The 21575-nt window shown below is 37.3% G+C and overlaps 1 protein-coding gene across 3 annotated transcripts; it reads right to left on the bottom strand.

The window, feature by feature from the left end:
• Positions 1-328: 328 nt before the first annotated feature.
• LOC107008750 (protein BREAST CANCER SUSCEPTIBILITY 2 homolog B-like) lies at positions 329-18207 on the bottom strand. 3 transcript variants are annotated; one of them, XM_027914971.1, is made up of 20 exons: positions 17923-18206; positions 17706-17849; positions 16763-17437; positions 16337-16687; positions 16134-16258; positions 15892-16046; positions 15039-15161; positions 14760-14957; positions 14605-14686; positions 14477-14527; positions 14304-14379; positions 14084-14195; positions 13948-14019; positions 2301-2499; positions 2052-2234; positions 1778-1920; positions 1650-1712; positions 1346-1556; positions 778-945; positions 329-701 (listed from the first exon to the last, which is right to left on the bottom strand). In XM_027914971.1, the coding sequence occupies exons 1-20, from the start codon at positions 18059-18061 to the stop codon at positions 657-659; spliced, it is 3315 nt and encodes a 1104-aa protein (XP_027770772.1). In that variant the 5' UTR covers positions 18062-18206; the 3' UTR covers positions 329-656. The 3 variants fall into 3 exon arrangements, with proteins under 3 accessions (XP_027770772.1, XP_027770771.1, XP_015063384.1); XM_027914970.1 differs by having other exon boundaries at positions 16134-16249; positions 16337-17437; positions 17923-18207; XM_015207898.2 differs by having other exon boundaries at positions 16337-17437; positions 17923-18205.
• Between the last annotated feature and the right edge of the window lie 3368 nt (positions 18208-21575).

Here is a 21575-nt window from a genome sequence, read left to right as displayed (position 1 = left end):
TGTGATATAGTCGTGCACTGAGAAAAAATTGACCATACCCTTTTGATTGAAGACAATAGTTCCTAACGGGAGGATGTAACACCACATAAATTTGTAACATCTAACATAACGTGTACATTGGATGAGCCAATTTGAATTGTTTCACGTCAACAAACATTCAGATTAGTTATGAACAGATCTAATCAAAGTCAAACCAATACATGTGTCCTTGACCACATGACAAATTCAATTCTACCTTTTTGCCGGTGAAGAGCATGACCTGCACCATTGGATCCAGTTTATTACGTAAAGTTATTAAACCTTGATGGTTGGGTTTATGTTGCCAGTGTAAAAAAAAAAAAAATATATTCATGATTGGGACTACAAGAAAGTTAACATTTTAAGTAAATGTAGCTAGGTCCTCAAAACCATCATATTGGATCTAAACACATGATATGTAGGGACGGATTAATGCTGGGATGATGACCAAAACCAAAACCAACATAACATGTTAATTGTTGAAGACAATTTAAAACACAACACGTACGGTTTGATTTAGTGATAGGAACTCATGGACTCCCATTTTATGTGTGCAGCACTAAAATGTGTGCATCGCAATTGTCTTCTTTAGCTGGAGTGACAAATTGTTACCGGCCTTTCCCTGCTTAAGTTCCACATCAGCTAATTATAGATAAAACTCTTCCCCTAAGCTTTTCAAGTCTCTGCATAAAAGAAAAATACTAGTTTGAAAAAATGCAGCTAATATGTAATACCCTGACCTAATTCCAGCATACATACCAAACCAGATATCTTTGCCCATCTTTCAGCAGAAGCACCCGCATCTTTTAGATGAGAACAATCTGAATGATCATAATTTAAATAATAAGTTGAATTTTCAGTTGCTTCAGCTACCCACAGGTTATTAACATTATCTCTTGCTCTTTTGATGACATTGCAAAAACAAACCTGCAAAAACTTCATTATTTCAGCTGGGTACAAATAAGAGAAACACCAGACATCATCGACATTTGAGTTTTACTTTACAGTACAACCCTTTAAATTCAATAATCAGGAATACCGCGGGAGCCTCAATGACATAATCTTTAGGATGGAATACATACAAAGACCATAAGAGAAAAACTGACAGCTTATAAAATTTGCAGTACTAAGAACCCCGCCCCAGATGCTTTTCAGCACCACACCTATTTGTTAGAGTTGAAGTTAATGGTATATCAACATATCCTGTATGGCTGTATAGAACAGGATTTTTCTGAAGGCACAATAAATAGATTCCAGAAAATCAGGGGTTTCAGTAATGGTGGCTATGAGGAAAACCACATACACTAGTAGTTAAATCCATGCTCACCGTAGATTCTACAAGGTTGGAATTTATTGGAGCAAATGAATCAGTTCCTATGTGTGGTGAGGTGAAACTGATGGCCATCAAGGTTTCTAATTCGTCATCAGAATCCAACATAGCTTTGGATCCATCAGCCACAAATACCCACTGCTTTGTTTGATGAGCTTCTGCATACAGCTGCCCCACAAAAACAACCACCGCAGCAATATCGAACTCCCTGAGTAAAACCAAGCAACAAAATAAGTAAAAAAGAAGTTTCTCGCTTCGGGAGCACAAGTATTGACTTTAAGATATTCCCACCAAGACCGACCTGGAAATAGGAACTTCACCCAATTTACTCAATGAAATTGATTGGCGAGGACAGAAAGAGCTCCTGCAGGATCAGGTATCAGATGTATAAATTTGTGCAGTAAAAGAATGAAAATAGCAGATACTTACTCAAAATGTTCAACTGCCCGAGGAGACAAAGGAAGCCATTTGGATGTGGACCCTTTCGTTTGCAAGTAAAGGGTGCTAGAGTCTGAGCTTATCGGTGTAAGACCAGTAACAGAAAAAGCTTGACCCTCTGCAAGCCCACAGTGCTATACAACAAATCAGTTAGAGATGATATAAAGTACAATTTTGAGAAACATATTGGCATAATGAAAGGATACAAGGTTTTAGAAAAATATCTCAGTGCAAAATCAGAGGACATTAAACCCCAATTTCGTACCTGTTTCTCAGTAGGATTCCATATTGTAATCAAGCCTTCCTTTGGACAGCACTTCAATGATGTACGTTTGCTAGTCAATCCAACAACTCTAACTCGCATAAACGGAGTGACGTCTCTTTCAGCAAGTCCAGCAGTTTGCAAAGCTTTTTCAAGAGATTTTTGCATGTCAGACTGCCTGAATGCCTGAAAATGACAAAAAGGGGATCATGACTAGCCTCCTACAGCTAAAGCAGGTGGAAATGAACGTACCTCCAACTTCGCTTGATAGGATGAAAATAAGTTCAACTGCTCTGAAGTCATCTCTGCCATCAGAACTTCTGGTTCTGCAGCTCTCTCAAGTATCCTTAAAATCCTTGCCCCTTCTTTGCTTTCATAGTCGCTTCCGATGTATGCATCTCGCTTTTCTCTTTGAGATTCTGAGACTACTCCCTCCACAATGCTACTACGTCTACATTGACACAACTCACAAATATATGTTTTATCAGTATATATCCAGATATTCATAGATAAAACGTATCAACTAGTATTTAAATGGCACTGCATGAAAGTTGAAGCTGTATTAGAAAACAAGTCTTATCTCCGTACTAAGGTCTGAACCGTTCAAAGTGTATAGTTCGACCCTGTTAGAATATGAATAGATTTATACAATCCTATATGAATAGAAATAGGTTTACACAATCCTATTAGAATAGGAATAGGTTTATCCAATCCTATTAGAATATGAGTAAGAATAGAAATACAATGAATCCTAAATAGTATCCTACTTGGTAAAAGATTGTATTCTAGGATCTATAAATAGGGTCTCTATGTAACAATGTAGATACTACAACAATTCAATACTATTTTTTTCCTATATTGAGCCTCTACAATCTTGGTAAACAATCAAAGAACTTCCGCTGCCAGCGGTTGGCAATTATCCATATATGCCGTCCGTCTGGCTAATGATTATGTTAGCAAAAGTTGGGTCACCGTGTATCATTGTGGTGATTATTTTCTCATATCTAATTTGCGTAGCACTGTGCATCTTTCCGGAATACTTTTTATTTTTAATTTACGTAGTACCGTGGGTTTTTTTCGAACTACTTCTCATATCTGAGTTGCATAGCACAGTGTGTCTTTTCGGTGACTCCTTAGATTTAATTTGCGTAGTTCCATTTATCTTTTCGGTGACTCCTCAAATCTGATTTGTGTAGGGTTGTGCCATCATTCCAAACCTACCAATATAATTTCTCTTTTTCATCAGGGTTGTGCCATCACTCCAACCCTGCCCATATTATTTCACTTTTTCAATAGGTCATTCCATCTATTCTATATAGTTTCTATTATCTAGTTGGATCTTGACATCATTCTGACCCTACCTATATAATTTTATTTCTTCGATTGTGACAACTTATAGCCATCAAATCTAATACTCCGACATATGAGCATGTTCCAACCAATTTTTCAATGACTTGTTAAATATCAATTCATCTATTGATTCCAACATGATCCATATACTTTATACTAGGTTTTGAGCACTTTGTTGCTCAGGGGAGTTTAGTAGCCTTATATGTCGATTATGTGAGTCACTCTATGGTTTGAAGCAATCTTTACAGGTTTGGTTTGGGAAGTTCAACATTGCAATTCACCTCCATGTTTAGTGACATTATGCATCAAATCCAGTATTTAATGAGAAGACAAGCACATTGAGATTGACTTCAATTTTGTGGAGTTGACTGATCAACTTGCGGATATCTCACCAAGCCCTTTATCGATCCTCGTGTTAATTACATTTGTAACAAGTTAGGTACATGAATTATACGCAGAGTGTTAGAATATGAATAGGTTTATACAATCCTATAAGAATAGGAATAGGTTTACATAATTATATTAGAATAGGAACAGGTTTATACAATCCTATTAGAATAGGATTAGGAATAGAAATACAATATGAATCCTAAATAGTATCCTACTTGGTAAAGGATTGTATTCTAGGGTCTATAAATAGGGTCTCTACATAACAATAAATACGACAACAATTTAATAATATTCTTTCCCTACATTTCTCACAAACCCCAACCCGAGTGATTTTGGTCGTGCCTAGGTGTATAGGTCAAGGTTTGACGGCGGGGTGTGTTGGATGAGAATTAAGGTCACAGGGGAAATCTAGCACAAAGTTAAGTTGGGGGCTTATTGACAAGCTAAGTTTCTGCATTAGCTTGGCCAAGGTCCATCTTCAAACAACTATATCTCCCTATATTAGCTTTCCAAACTCGGTATAGCCACTTTGAGTTTTTGGTAATGTCATTTGGCTTGACTAACACTCCAGCAGATTTTATGAACCTTATGATAGGGTCTTCAAGCCTTTCCTCGACATGTTCGTAATTATGTTTCATAGATGACATCTTGGAGTATTCACAATGCAAAGGGGAGCATGCAGATCATCTTTGAGTGGTGGTGCAGACTGCAGACACTAAGGCTCCAGCAGTTGTATGTGAAGTTCTCTAAATGTGAGTTTTTGTCGAACATGGTGGTGTTTGTGGGCCGTGTAACTCTGACCAGTCTATCGCAGTCAATTTTCAAAAAATTGAGACCGTGAAAAGCTACAAGGCCCAGAAATGTTTCTTGGGCTTGGCAAGTTACTATCAGAGGTTTGTTGAAGGTTATTTTCTATTTCTCCACCGTTGACTAAATTGACTCAAAAGATAATTAAGTTCCAACGATCGCGGGCTTGTTAGAGAAGCTTTTAGGAGTTGAAAAAAAATGACTTCAGCACTGGTATTGACTCTAACATAGGGGATAGAAGGGTTCATAGTGTCCTGTGATTCTTGGAGGGTTGGCTTGGGTTGTTTACTAATGCAGCATAGTGAGGTGGTCACTTATGCTCCAATGCAATTTAAAAACCACGAGATGAATTATTTGACGCATGTCTAGAATTGACAGAAGTGATTTTGCATTGGTTGTCTTCACTAACCATAAGAGTCTACAATATAATCTTTAACCAGAGGGAGTTAAATTTGAGGCATCACAGGTAGCTTGAATTGATCAAAGACGACATGGATATTCTTTGACACCAGGGTAAGCCTAATGTACTGGCAATACCCTCGGCCGACGATCTATGGGAAGCTTAGCGCTTCTTCAGAGGGATAGAAAAGGTATGGCTAAGGATATTCTCGTTCTAGCGAGCTTAGGAGTCTAACTCTTGGACTACAAAGATGGCAGTATAGCTATCTAAAGACAGGTTGAATCATATTAAATGGCTGATGTCAATTTTCTATTGAATGCCTCTCAAAGTGAGAGTCTTTCCATTATATAGAGAAAATTAATATTACACATCCCTAAAGATCCGTCATTCCTATCTCTAAAGATCAGCTATTCTATCTCTACAAATCTAATATTGAATCCCTCTATATCTGCCTTGATATTCCTCCAAATCAGCTATTCAATCACAATGTTTATTCCTTTGATTCTATAATAAATGTATATGCTCATGCTAATTTATATCACTATATAATTACATTAAAATATACAATCATTTAGTTATCCATTATGCTAACATTCCCGTTCAAATTGATGATGGTGGATCAAGAAGCATCTATTTGCCTACTAGAAATTGATGTCATTGTCGTGCCATGGATTTTGTAAACACATCAGCTATTTGAAGATCACTGGACGCATGTGGAAGAGTAATGACTCCTTTATCTACATTTTCACACATATAGTGACAATTCACTTCGATGTATTTTGGTCCTCTAATGAAAAACTGGATTAGTAGCAATTTGAATAGCACTTGTATTATTACGTGGAGAGGAGTAGGATGTGATTGAGGAAATCCAATTTCAACAAGTAATCCACGACGCCGTACAACCTCGAAGCAAGCAATAGACAAATATTCCGCCTCTATTGAAGATTTCGACACAGGATCTTGCTTTTTAATCTTCCAAGATATCAATGACTCTCCAAGAAACATGTACCAACCAAAGACTACGAGTATCAGGACATCCCGCCCAACCAGAATCAATAAAAGCATTAAGACGAATAGGAAACCACTTGGAAAGAATAATCCACGAGTAGATGTTCCTAGAAGGTACTGAATGATGTCCGAACAGCGACCAAGTGGAGATGACACCAAGCGGAGATGACAGGAAGCTTGCATAAATTGACTAACTTGTTCAACTGGTAAGGTAATTTAGACTCCCAATTGATTGTCGAAATATAGTTGGATCTGGAAGAAGATAGTCTTCCTCACGACGACACTAGACATTCAATTCCAAATGGAGTATCTACAGAGGAGGAAACTTGAAGACCAGCCAAAGAAATAAGATCCTGTGTACATTTGTGCTGGTTTAGAAACACACCTGAAGCAACATTATGAACTTTCAAACCCAAAAAATATGTAAGAGTACCAAGATCTTTCATATGAAAAGAATCTTTAAGCTGCTGTTGGAGGCTAGTGATTAGTAAAGAACCAGTTCCTATGATAATAATGTCATCTACATACACCAAAAGAAGAAAAGATCATGCAGATGTTTTCCGAAGAAACAAAGATGAGTTATATTTGCTCTACTCAAAAGAAAATTGTAGCAAAGTAGACCGAAACTTACCAAACCAAGCTCTTGGAGCTTGTTTAATCCATACAAAGACCGCTTCAACTTGCATACACCTTGTAAAGATATGGCACCTGGGCGTAACTCAACCCCAAAACCTAGCTTATGAGGGGAGGATTGCCCAAGTCCATATAAGGAGACCACCAGTCCATTCCCCAACCAATGTGGGACTTTTGCCCACTCTTACACACACACACACCCCTTCACACCCAGGACAGACTAGAGCGTGGATCGGGAGCCTAAACGGGGATGGAGCTGGCTATGATACTATGTAAAGATATGACACATAGGTCTAACTCAACCCCAATAGCTAGCTTATGAGAGGAGGATTGCGCAAGTCCATATAAGGAGACCACCAATTGAGAGTACGACATACTCTGGTAGATCGCCGAGTAGGCGCAAGAGAATTCTGATATTCTAGTTGTGGTACAATTTCACGCGACAGACGAGTGTCGGGATAGGATAAAGTTGGCCGACGTCATTCATACACAAATCCATTTGTTTGAACCTCTTAAACAAGATGATAAATCCACAAAAGTAGAAGAAGAAGGTAAATCTACAATTATAGGAAAAAAATATTGATTCTCAATGAAAACATTTCTAGAAATACGAAATTTGTCAGAACATGAATTACAACAAATAAAACCTTTTTGTGAAGTACTATAAGCCATAAAAGCACATTTAGTAGATTGTACAGAAAGTTTGTTGCGCTGCGAAGGAGGCAAATGCACAAAATAAACACAACCAAATGTATGAAAATCACTTTAGTTAGGATTTTGGTGATAAAGACGAAAATGTGGAGACTCAATATTTAGCACTTTAGATGCAATCTATTAATTAAATAGACAACAGTAGACTACTTCCACCCAATATTTAGATGGTACAGAGGACTCAATCAATAAAGTACGAGTGACATCTAAAAGATCACGATTTTTTCATTCAACAACTCCATTCTGTTGTGGTGTATATTGTTAAAATCGTGCAACATCAGCATATTTGATTTAGTTTGACTAAGTCTTGCAGTAGATATATTTTAGCAGTTAGTTGTCACTTTGTTATTTAATTAGTTCCTGATATTTTCCTAGGTTTTCCTAGAGTTTCGAGCAAGTAGTTTAGTTGGATTATGATTCCACAAATTCTGTAAGCCTACATTAGGCCATTGAACGTATTAAATAAAATAACCTGCAACTCCTTCTCCGCAAAATAGTTTCACTGTTTTTCTCTTCTTTTTCTTCTTTCCTGTTATTTGTCGTTTGATTATTGAGCTTCCTATTGCGTTTAGTTCTTCATATATGGGCAAGAATGTTATGAGACAATTCCTTTGCCAAGCAAAATTTTTTGAATTCATAAGACATTCTCAACCAGAATCAAATCTTAATAATTCGATGCACGTAGAAAATTGAGTCTCAATGTAAGCCAAAAATGTCTTGAACATGGAAAATACCTCAGATTTGGATCAAAGAGAATACACCCAGGCAAACCGACTATATTCATTTATAATGTCCCAAAGTATTTAAAATGAGCATGAGATATAATTGGTGAAATGCCCCAAACACTATAAATGACATCAAAACACTTTGTAGCACGACTACAAAAATTAGGAAAAGGAAGAGTTTTACTTTTGCCTAATTTACAAGTAGAACAATCAACAGAGCAACTAAAAATTGATTTTTATTTCCCAATAAACTAGAATTTGATAATTGAGACAACACAACAAAATTTCAATGTCCTAGATGCTTATGCCAAATCACAGTTTTACTAGCAGTAGAAGTACAAGGAAAAGATAGAACAGAATGAATGGAAAAGTGTATAGAAAACAATCGTCCAACTTTAGGCCCCTACACGATTATCGTCCCCGACACCTAATCCTACACAAGACAACCATTGCAAGAAAATTCCACATCACAATTGCTATCTACCAATTGTCCAACTGAAATACGACTAGTTGAGATCTTTGGTGAAAAAAAAAACATTCTTGAAAGTTGAAGTGATGTCCCAAACCATGGTAATGGGTAAATTACCACCATTGGCAATTTGTATTTGTGATGGACCTTGATACTTAAGAACATTATTTTAGGATGCTCGTTGAGTTGGTCATATGATTGGAAGCACCTGAATCAACAATCCAAAAATTAGATGTAACATCATTACCTTCTAATTCCAATGCTGAAAAGGCTGACATAATCATTTGTTGTACCATTTCAAGAGTAAGAACTTGTCCTGAAGATGAGTTATCATTAGTGGAACCATTTATCCCAGCTTGAAAAGCTTTGATCCTACGATTTTGAGGGTGCGTGGGACACTCTTTGATAATGTTTCCTTGTTGTTTACAATAATTATAGAATTTCTTGCTAACAATATGACCATGTTCCTTGCGACTATAGCATTGAGTTCTACTCATATCCTACCCTTTCTTTTACCTTGAGCAGCAAATGCAAGAGTGACATCATTTTCTTATTTGAAAGCATTTTGTGTGACAACACATTGCTCTTCACGAAGTAATTCCCTTAAGCACACATCCAAAGAGGGAGATGGTCACGATTCATCAAGTTAGAGCGAACACTCTCAAAGTCGGAGCGTTATTTCATCAAAAGTTGGTCTCACTTGCTTTGCTCATGAACTGCCAGAATATCTATTCAATAGATATTTTGGCATAGACAATATCTGTAAATTCAACCCATAAGTTTTGAGATCTAGAAAAATAATCCTGAATAGAAAAACCTCCTTGAGAGTAATTAGCAATTTCATACTCTAACTGAAAGCTTCTTGCGCTATTATCTTGGTTGTAAACCTTTTGTAATTAATGCCACATGGCCTTATCTGTCTTGTACGTTCTGAGATTAAGAACAATAAGAGGGTCGATTGACCCTAGAATCCATGTCATCACCCGAACATCTTTAATCTTCCATTTACCTAACTTTGTTACATCAATAGGAGCAGGATCGCTCCCCATAGTTCTTTGCCGGTGACAAACAACTGAAACTGAAACTCCCAAGAACAACAAAAACTGAAACTCCCAAGAACAAGAATTTTTTTCGGTGAAACGAATACTGAAGGATTCAAAGTGACGTGAATTCATGCTTTTGAATAGCTATGAAAACTACAAAGACACAAGAAAGCAACTAGAATGACCAAGAATAAAATTCCCTGGTGGTAGGACTGATTGTCGATGAACACTCAACCAAAAACCAAAATTTTCAAAAAAAAAATTGGGAAAATGCCTAAGTACCCCCAACCTATGCCCGAAATCTCAGAGACACAATTATACTAAGGTCTAATTACCCCGTGAAGTTATTTTATAAATAATTTTCTATCTCTTTTTGGCATACGTGACACTATCTTCTAGGTCCAGCATGTGAGAGTCTTTCCATTATATACAAAAAATAAAGATTACATATCCCTAAAAATCTGTCATTTCTATCCCTAAAGATCAGCTATTCTATCTCTACAAATCTGCTATTGAATCCCTCTAAATTTGCCTTGCTATCCCTCCAAATCAGCTATTCTATCATAATATTTATATTTTTGTTTCTACAACAAATATATATGATCATGCTAATTTATATCACTATATAATTACATTAATATATACACATTTAGTTGTCCATCATGCTAACGACTGAGGTGAAGGAGAATGTCGATCCTATTTTGCTTCAGCTTAAAGATAAGATACATCAGCATGGAATGACGACTTATGAACAAGGGAGAAATGGCACTTTGAGGTGCCAAGGCAAGTTGTGTGTTCCTAATGTTGATGGGCTTTGTGAGAGGATCTTGGCAGAATCTCATAGTTCACGGTATTCCATTCAACCCAGCTCTACGGAGATGTATCACGATCTTAAGGGGGTCTATCGGTGTAATGACATGAAGAGAGGGGTGGTAAACTATGTAGCAAGTGTCTGAATTGCCCCGCAGGTTAAGGTTGAGCATCAAAATACCAGTGGGGATGATTAACATTGACTACGTGATTGATTTATCTCACTCATTTTGAAAACATGATTCCATTTGGGTGATCATGGATGGACTCACGAAGTCTGCAATTTCTTGCTCGTAAAGATTATCGACTCACCGGAAGATTATGCAAAATTGTGCATTCAAGAGATAGCCTGGTTGCATGGGAGTCTACTCTCCATTATCGCATATTGTGGTGCTCAGTTCGGGGCAAATTTTCGAAAGTCTATTCGAAAATGGTTCGGCACACAAGTGAATCTCAACACGACTTTTCACTTGCAAACAAATGAACATGTCGAACACATAATTCACACACTCAAGGACACGTTGAGGGCTTGTGCCTTGGACTTCAAAGGCAATTGGGATGATCACTTGCCCCTTATCGAGTTAGCCTACTACAATAGCTACCACTCGAATATTAGGATGGCACTGTTCGAGGCATAATATGACCAATGATGTAGGTTTTCTATTGTGTTTAAAAGTGGGTGAAGCAGAGTTACTTGGGCCAGACTTGGTTCACCATGCTATGGAGAAGGGTCAAGGTAATTTAGGACTGACTAAGAACAACTAGAAGCTATCAAATATCCTATTCAGATGTGCACTGCATAAAGCTAGAGCTAGGCGTTGATGATTTGGGTATTTCTCATAGCTTCACCTATGAGGATTGTTATGCAATTCGACAGAAAGGGGATGCTAACTCACGATATATTTGTCCTTATAGGATGCTGAGGAGGATTGGACTAGTGGCCTACTAAGTAGAGTTGTCAATCGGGTTGTCTTCAATTCATTCGATTTTTCATGTGTCTATGTAAGGGGAGTGTGTAGGAGACTTGCCTCTCGTCGTGCCTAACCAATGTTCTGAAAGGCACTCGCCTCTCGCCAAAGGCGATGAGGCGATGCCTCGTTGCCTTTGACTGGTGAGACGTGGTGAGTTCAAAATAGCGACCAAAAAGCGAATGGCAAGGCAAGGCGACAAGGAGTCACCTTTAAAAAAAGGATCTGATCTGATAATTAAAAGGCAATATTAGGGTTTATTTGGTGTTTTTGCAAATCAAGGACTTCTTCTCTCCATCGCGACTCTCCTTGCACCTTCGTGACCCTCTCTTCTACAGTTCTCCACCCTCACTACTTCGCGACTTCCTTCTTCGTCTCTTCTCCAATTCTCCTCACTATTGACGATGAAACCTCAGCTACTCAGCACTCAGCAGGTATTGTTTTAGATTATTTTTTTCTTCTCTTCTTCTTACATATGCAGAAGTGCAGACTCTGTTTTACACTCTGCTTTTTTTTTATTTTGAAGCTACTGATAACTTACTGCGTTGCTGCATTCTGCCTACATTTCAAGGAAAAAAAAATTAATCCTTCTATATTTATTTTGCCCTTCTCAATTTAGTTTTATACTAATTAATATCGTAGTTGCTAATATATATTATTGCTATTGAGATTTTGGATATTTATGTATGCAAAATAAATATTTCAAGTATTTGGTATTAATTGACGCCTCAATCCAAAAAGGCGAGCGGCAACGCCACGGGGCGAGGCAGACCCTTGTCGCCTTTCGCCGTCCAAAAGCATTGTGCCTAACTAAGATATTGATGTCATAGAGAACTTATCCTATGAATGAATAGATTCCCATAGCTATTATTAATCGCCAAGTCGGAAAGTTGAGAAGCAAGGAAGTGACCCCAGTTAAGGTGTTATGAAGGAATCATAATGTTGAAGAGGCTACATGGGAGGCTGAACAAGCCACAAATTCAAAATATTTGCATCTAGTTAAGGTCTTGAAGAAAGAGCTTAAGGTAGAACTCCTTTTCCAATACTCTATACTAATACATAAATGTTTTGTCACTGATGCATACGTATTCAAGCTCATATTTACGTTCTAAGTCTCTATACCTTCCATGATTCATGCTTATGAATTGTTTTCCGTGGCATATCCCGTTACTGATGACAATGATAGAGTGAGTATTTGGTAAGAATTGTAAGTTATGCGAAATTAAATTGTTTTCCGTGGCATATCCCGTTACTGATGACAATGATAGAGTGAGTATTTGGTAAGGATGGTAAGTTATGCGAAATTAAATCCTTTTGATGTTTTCTAAGGCTAAGAAAATCCCATCACTTTCGTTTTTAGGTTGGATCCTCTCATATTTTCCCTCTTCCTTGCATTCATTTAACTCTATTTTCCTCTGACTGCTCTGTTCTTTTTCCTAATAACATGAAAAAATTAGTGACTTGTTTGATGTTCTCTAAGCTCAGTGCAAGTTATTTTCTTTTTGTCCTTTGCCTGACGATAAAGGAGATACTATCCACAGTGTCTTAACTTTATTTTCATGCCTCATAACAGTTCCAGTATTCAATATGCTAAGAAGGAAGCATAGGTCAAATATTTTTTTAATAAGATCTAGTCAAGTGTAGGTTTCTAGGCCTTCTCATGCAATTTGTGTCTGTTACAGTTCCCAAAATAATGGTGATATTAGCTGATGTAGAGCATGACTCAAGCCAATTTATGTTTCCATTTAAAAAACTAATATGCTATCCTATTCTAGATAGCTATTCTAATTAATAGATAGATACAGATGCCTGACCCACTGGAAATTTAATAGAAAATCACACATAGTAGCAGGAAGTAAGGACCACTTTACAGAAAAAAAAAAGTGTGCCACTTTTACTTATGTTGGAGCAAAGAAATCATATTTATTGAATAAATCAAACGTGGACTTAAGAGTGATCCATAAGGTTATTGCCATAATGTTACTAAACTAGTATCAGATGCACTGTAGTCTATGATGGGGTTGAGGCACATTTCTTACGTATCACAGGATTCAAATGAGGAAAAAGCAAGAAGCTGGCAGGAGGACACAAAGGTGAGAGTGAAAGTTTATTACCAAAAGATATTCAAGGAAGCATGTAATAGCATCAAACAATGACCGAGGACGAATACACATTTTGGGTGGATATACTGGATGATTATAAAATGATGCAACTCAATGGACCACCTGAAGTAAGGGGTATAAGTAATAAAGGTATAAGTGGTAAGCACTGAGCTATTAAAGTGTTCAAAAGCTAACTAGCATTTGCTTGATGCAAAAAGGCACAGCGAGTAAAACTCATGATAGCTTTTGTCATCCAGAGTGAGCTAAAGATTGGCTGCATCACTTACGTACTTCTTTTTGCATCTAGGTGATAGTTTCTACTAATTGAAGAAAATGTGACGGATTTTTCAAATTCAAAAAAAAAAAAAAAAAAAGCTAAAGCAATTCTAAAAATGAACCCATAATGCAGATACCAAGAGAAAGACAGAAATCTTTTAGCAAGCTTGCAGTCAAAAAAACAAATAACTATTTATTTGGTATCACCTTTCATTAAAATTCTGCATCTCTTTAACTTCCATCCGTTCAGATCTTACAACGAACCCCCGATTACTTAACCTGAATGTCATAGATTGTCATCAGAATCAAAACTATTTTTTCTTCCCCAACAACTTTCAATTACCTTTCCCTGAAGAGAACAGGATATATCCTTGAAATTACAACCAATGTTAGTGGAACAGCACCTCCACCATCCTTGATTGACATAAATGATAATGGAATACCACCACCTTTACCTAACAATTACATGAAGCAAGACAGGACAAACGGAAACATAAAAAATTATAATGGCATAGCCAGGATATAACTACAAGTAATGAGTTTTTGGTATTACTAATACTTACAGAAACCCAAACGAGATGCCCAATGAGCTCTATATGTCCCATTTATATGCAGCAGTAAACTAGTCGTCCCTGACACCTAAAATTAATGCAGACCTTTAAAAATGCCAATAGAAACTGGAAAAGCTCTTGAAAGCAACAATATTCATTATCTAGAAGCTGCTAAAGGCAACAACCTCAAGAGGTGAAACAGGACCTGTCCAGCCACACAATCCAGCTCCCCAGATCTATAAATGACAAGATAAGCTGTGAGCAATATGAAAAGCTCAAAGAATAGACTATAACTATTAATTTAATGTGGTACCCTAAGCTTTTGGCCAACAAACAGCTTTCCAGTAGCCATTTTCTTGGATAGTTGTAAATCTAAAACAGCAATTATTGAATACCTATAAAACACACAAATTCTGCATGATCAGGAAATCCAATTTATAACACCATAAACATTAATATTTTTCTTACCACCCATCGGTCAGTTCAACTTTTGCACAAGTTCCATTCTCGGTCGTGCTAGACAATGAAGATTGAGGTCCAACTGGCGAGACACGAATTGAATAGATATTGGAAACACAGAGTACCATCATAGAAGAAGGTGGGAGGTCTCCTTCTAAAATTCTCTTAACTGCAGATCGATGACCATGATTTACTTCTCTTTCATATCTGTCCAACGGATGAATTGATGTTTTTATTGTACCTGCGAGATCCAAGAGGAAATGCACAAACTGGCTGAATTACAGATACCTGTATTTTAATTCTTCAAGTACATTGCATATTGTCAGAAGTTTCCCGGAAAATTTGCCACTGTAACACCTCTCATAAGATGCAAGTTTCCAAACAATCCACTTATAGTGATTTGTAATCCACCTATTGGAATGATGAAGAATATTTGTAAGCATGTCACATCAAAGAACAATTTAAAAGGAAGATAAACTTTTATTAGACATCAACCATATTAGACGATAGAATTGTCTTGATCTGCTCAGCAGATAAGTACACCCATGATAATAAGTTTATAACTATATAGATCAATAAGTGGATCTAAGAGAAAGTAGCATATAGAAGTGCCAGGATATCTCAACAATGTCAGAACTGTAAGCAAAACTTATCACCAAATCGTTTTGTAGTCTTCAAAACAAGCTGCCAGACACACACAGATGCATAATTGAATGGGTACTATTACCAACAACTATGCATAATGCTACAAGCAACAATTCGTTAGTGCAGCACTTAAAACTAATTGGTTCCATCTGATGATTCATACCGTACACCCAAGATTATAGCTTTATGGATCAACTGGTGGATCTAAGGGAATCTAGAAAATACAAGTTCCTGTAACTCTCAACAATGTCAGTACAGAATGTGAAATCTATAGCAAAATAATTTCGTAGCTTCAACGAAAGCTCCCAGACACATGCATGATTCAATGGGTACTATTACCAATATCTATTCATATTGCTACAAGAGGTCAACAATCATTTAATGCAACACTTGAAACAAATTGGTTGCTTCTAGTAATGTAGCTACTCAAACAGCAGCTTTTCTGACAGCCAACTAATTTTTCTCAACATTTTTGCAGAGAAGTATAAAAAATTACTTTTTAGAAACATATTGCATGGAAGCTCCTGATTGAGACAGCATCTCCAAAAAAGACCCTACTCCAATGCAACCTGAGCAAGATTCATCATTGAACACATAAGTCTCAGCAGTAGCTGGATTCATCCTGCTCACGTCATCTGGCAAACTCTCTAACTGAATCTCCACAGAATATAAGAAGTATCAGCTATCAAAAGCAAAGTCATCAATCAAAGGAAACAAATTATTCTGGCCCATTCACACCTTGCTCAGGATTGATGGAGGCTTTCCAAGATACTCTTTCATATACAATCGTGCCACATGGAATGGATATCGAATTGAAACCTTTCCTTTTTGAGAGGGTAATTTTGGTGCTAAATCTGAGAACCCTAGTGAAATGATATCAAACCTATCAAAAATGATTCAAGACAAGCCATAAGGAGTGTATTTACAAACTTCAAATATACCATTAGCAGCACTGGAATCGTTTCTTTTGAGAGGGTTGACAATGCTGGTGCTTCGAGGCTTCTTGAATGGAGAAACAAAACTTCCCCCGGGTTTCCTCTTCCGACCAACGTTCTGGTTTCTATCTGCAATTCCTCCTCCAATGTTATTTGAGATATCCACCAAAGGGCCCCTGGAAGGCCGTTCTAGCAATTTAGGTTTTGAAGCGATATCATTTTCTCTAAGGTCCGTAGCTGCTGAGTTATTATTGAATGGCTCTCCATTCTGTGGAATACTATGGTCCAGCCTACTAGTGCTTTCTTTTGCCACAGCATCAAATTCCTTAATCAAGTTACTTGCTGGAACGAGATTCTCTGTTTTAATTGAAGACTTTTTATGATACAAAGTTGATCTCAATGGCGATGTAAAAAGACTTGAGGACCCACTACCTTTCGCTGCCGATAAGAGGGAAACAGGAGTATCAGAGTTCAATTCTTTGGTGGAGACCTGATCAACAGATTTTTGGTCTTTTGAAAAAGAAAGCAATGGATCAGCCATATCCTTTTCATCAACAAGACAACCCAGCTCTAGATCTCCAAGCAGACTCTTTGCGCGTTTGAATGCCTCACAGGAAACTGTTATTGATCTACCACCAGCAGTATGAAACTTTATTGGAGGAGGTTTATCTGCAGAGTGCAGAAAATCTGCTACTAACTCCTCTGCTGGACAAACTGGGGAGTTAAATTTAACATCAAACGGAGACAACGAAGCTGCTGAAACATTAGTAGACCCTGTGCTAGCAATGCCCTCTACTTCCACAATAGGAAAGGAATTCCTAAAACCAAAGAGCTCATCTGAAGTTGTATTTTTCTTTCCAGAACCTGGAAATGTTTCATGGTCACCATTTTCTTCCAAGCCCAACAACGCCTTGGCCTTATTAAGACCTGTACAAGATATATTGACTGGTTTACCGGAGGCTGTCTGGAACAACGAGTTTGACATGCTAAATTGTTTGTTCAAGCTAGAAGAGGAAAAGGATTGTGGAGCATTAAGGGGTTCCCCTGAGCCTTTCTGGAACACGGCTTCCTGAAAAGTAAGAACATCTTGTCTTCCAGTTCCTATGCCTGCACAATAATACGGTAATGCATATCTATAGTCAAGAAACTTGGATATGGACTCACATACTCCACTATATCTCTAAAATTGACAAATCAAAAGGAAACACGTGCTACAAAGAATAATGCAAGATTGAATTTTAGGTCAAATACTGATTCTAAGTTGTGGGTCTTATTTGAAAAAATCCCAAGTATACACCGTATTTTTAAACACCTGCAGTGAAGCAACATGAAAAGAAAATGAAATTTTTACATAATAGATTATTATGGAGGATACCTGTGTCCAAAATCGGCTTGTCTTCATCACCAAGGATGGAAAGAGCTGTTGATATGGAAGAATGTTTCACTGACACAGGTTTCCCTCGAAAAATTGGAAATCTTGTACAAGTTGAATCAGTGTTCCCTGCTAATCTCGAAGTTCCTGCATTTCAAAAGAAGCCATTACTTTAATGCTATGGCACGGCATGCAAATATTGAAGAAAACAAACAAGTACCTTGACACAAGAGATCGGGTATGGATTGGAGCTGCTGGGGAGGTAGGGTTAAGCTCGGTTCTTCAGTAAGAGACTCTCCATCCGAGACTTTCCATCGGAAATCATTCACCGACACGGAGTACAACTGCCACATCGACATCTTCCGGCAATCTGTGGGAAATTTTTTCCAACCTTCTTTTTATTAATAAAGCGGGAAAATTTCGTCTCTTATACCCGCGCCAATTCAATTCTGGGCCTTAACTGGACTAAACAAAAAGTCATTTTAGAAGACTACCCGTTTTCAATTTTTGTATTTCCTTCAAATAGTTGATGGAAACTGAAACTATTAAATTCTCAGAAATGTAGACATGTATTTAGGACCCTGAAAATATTAATTTCTAAAAATGTGAAATATGTCTCTCAAATAGTATGGCAAAACACATGATTAAATTTCACCCAAATAATATTTGCCAAGAATATTTGAAAATCTATGATCAAACGTTAACTTAAAATCTACTTCTAGTTCTGACTTCTCCTTTCCTTTTTGAATTTCACTAAATTCCTCTACTACTTTTTAACTTCCTTGTGTCTCAACTTGTCTCTTTGTAGTTTCACAAGCTTTGCTTTTGCAATTATCATTGAACATATTTCCACTTTAAAATGTCACAGCCTTCAACTCCTTAGAGTTCTTCACTATGTCACTTGAGAGAGTTCTGGGTGGTCTCTTAGATATCTGATTAGCAATCTTTCCAGCCTACTTTTCTATATTTTGAATAGAAACACTTTGAGTTTCAAACATCTTATCAATCTTTATGATGAATGTCTTCATTAGATCTTCCAGACTTGATTGATTGTTATATTACCTCTGTTGATTCTTGTCGCTGAGGTGCTTGACGTTGACCTCTAAAGTTATTTGTTGTCATGCACTCAAACTACCATTTGATGAACTCCATCAAAATCCATGATGTTTCTGTCCTATGGAATTAAGTTGGTGCCTTTATAAGTTTACACTATTATAATTACCAATTGCAATTATCTTTTAGCTATAACTTTCCGGAGCTAACATTCATGAGTCGTATGCCCATTCCCACAAAAAGCACATATAGTCGGTGGTGCCATTTGAGTTTGGGCTATAGTCCACTATTTCCCATCTTTATCAATAGTTATGATCAAGGCCTGCAATGTAGTGTAAGTTGATAACGCTTAACTAGAGCTTCAAGTGTAGGTAGTCGCTAATCAAGTATAAACCAAACGATGAGTTAAGGTCGATCCTGATACAGTAAAGAATTCAAGTACAAAGTGAAGAAGTGTTCTAATCTCTTGTTGCAGTAAAAGACTACGCAACAAAAGCTTAATCCTTTCTCTGAGGAAGAGTCGAAATAGAATCAACTAGAATTCTGGACCACTATTCGAAATCTTAGTAAAACATTGGATTTCTTATCTCATGTATGCTTTTCATGAAAAAAAACCCAATTGAAGTAGAGGGTTTCTTCAAACAACGAGATGTGTTTTAATGATCAATATTAAATGGAGGATTTAGTAACCAATTTTCAACAAAGGTAGTTAACACATGAATTGAATGATTAGAGAGAGAAACTTAGGAGTGTAAGAAATTGAATACTAGTTTCACTTAATGAGTAATTACTAATTGCTTTAAGTTGTTGATCTTAATGAGTAGGATAAGTTTTGAATATAATAGCTATCTCTCAACGAGTGATTTCTCTCGAACCTCAACATGCTTAACATTACAAGCAACCTAATTCTTTAATTAGTACACTTTCTCAAGATGGGTTGTAAAGATACAAATCTTTACAAATATCAATCATTCATTTAACTCTAAGCATCTTTTTCAAGCAAGCATAGAGAGCTATGCTATGACCAAATTGAAACTTCAGTTCATTAATGAAAACATAAATAAATAATTGAACCCATTTCAAAACAACATTAAATTCAGCTCAATTGTTTCAAATACATATCATCTTTTTGGTAACAAACTCTTTCATAAACTTCACATAACCAGTATCTCTAACAAGGCCTCTACCAAAGGAAGGTTAATATATAGAGTTTTGAAAACGAAGAGAAAGTTTCGGAACTTTACGCCTTCGTCCCTCCTATTCAATCATTGAGGAAACGGCGGATTACCTTTAGGCACCAGCTTTGTAGATACGGAATGATGAGCAGCCCCCAAATTTGACTTTCTAACGTCACTAGAGACAACATCCTTGCATCATCAACCTCATTGGACGCTTCATTGTTCAATTCTTTGGAAAGTCCATCATTATTGAGAGTAACATCTTTCCCTTTACTTGAACTTGTCTTATCATCATTTGGAAAGTGACCACCCGTGACTTTTCCGCTCCGGGTCAAAATGGCCATGAATTTGACTTTATCATTCTTTAGATTGGCCAAAATATCACTAGGAAGACCCCCTTTTGGTCTTGCATTTAATTGGGCCAAAATTTGACTCATTTGAGTCTCGAGTTATTTTATGGAAACCAAGTGAGAGGTCACTGTTTGATTCAAATCTTATAAATCATCATTCACATCCTTGAGCACTTTATCTGATCCTTCAACTTTGCTTAATATACGGGCAAGCATATCCTCGGCCCAAACGTTTTCGGAGCTGACATCTAGTTTCGTCGGTTTTGGATAGTCGTAATGAAGAACATAACGATCTTTATCATCATCTCTCTCCCTACAATTTGTACCCCTTGTTATATTCTAGGTGTTTTGATGATCCTCACAAATGCGGGGACCTGGTTCCTGGCAGAGTGCTCTCGTTCAGATACAAATGGGGTACAGTCATAAAAGCTGTCATGTCAGGTGGTAGGTGAAAAGTGCAGTATCCTACACCAATAAGAAGAGCGGACGAGATTGTATGTTTCAGTATCTCGCAAATGCAGGGACCTGGTACCAGACAGAGTTTCCTCCATCAGATAAATAATTGGTTATAGCTGTAAAGCTGTCACGTCAGAGGTTGGTAAGGCGTCAGTGTACTACACCAATCAGAATGGAGGAGGGTGTTTGTCCAACGGATAATAACTCTTTATGTTTGATACTTTTAGCATGACAAACACCATATTATATTCATTCATCCAAAGAAGGAAGTCAGCCAGCAAGCCTTTTCAAGAACTCATATAGAAGTTTGCAAGGGACCTGGTTCCCGCAAGCAAGGGACCTGGTGCCCGCAAGACTGCGACGTGAAAAGGACGAAAAGACAGCTGTCAGAAAAGCTGTCATCTCTGATGCGGTAGGTGCACAGCTTTTCCAACAGCAGGCCTTCAGCCAATGGGATGACTTCAACGAATTTGTGGGAATTTATATTATCTCTTTCCAACAAACACAAATTCAAGACTTGGCAAATTAAACTTGGATTTTCTCTGAAAATTCACAAGCTTGAACAGAAGGCCATCTTCAAGGAAGAACATTGCTCAACTCAACAGAAGGACCTGATAGAGTTTCTTATTTGAGTATTGCAGATGAAACAAACCCAGGGACCTAGTAGAGGTACCAGGCTCTCATGATGACGAGCCAGTCGATTGCCAGCTGGAGACGGTACAGAAAGTAGGTGCACACTTCCCGATGGCGTCAGAAAGTGTGACTCTTCCAGCCAATGGCAAAGAAGTTTAGGAAAGTGACTTGCCCATATAAAAGGCACTTTCCTAAACACTTTG

The sequence above is a fragment of the Solanum pennellii genome, chromosome 2 (assembly GCF_001406875.1).
Source record: "Solanum pennellii chromosome 2, SPENNV200".
Classification (NCBI taxonomy): Eukaryota; Viridiplantae; Streptophyta; class Magnoliopsida; order Solanales; family Solanaceae; genus Solanum; species Solanum pennellii.
The sequence above is the reverse complement of the archived record's forward strand: the minus strand, read 5'-3'. Positions and strand labels throughout refer to the sequence as shown.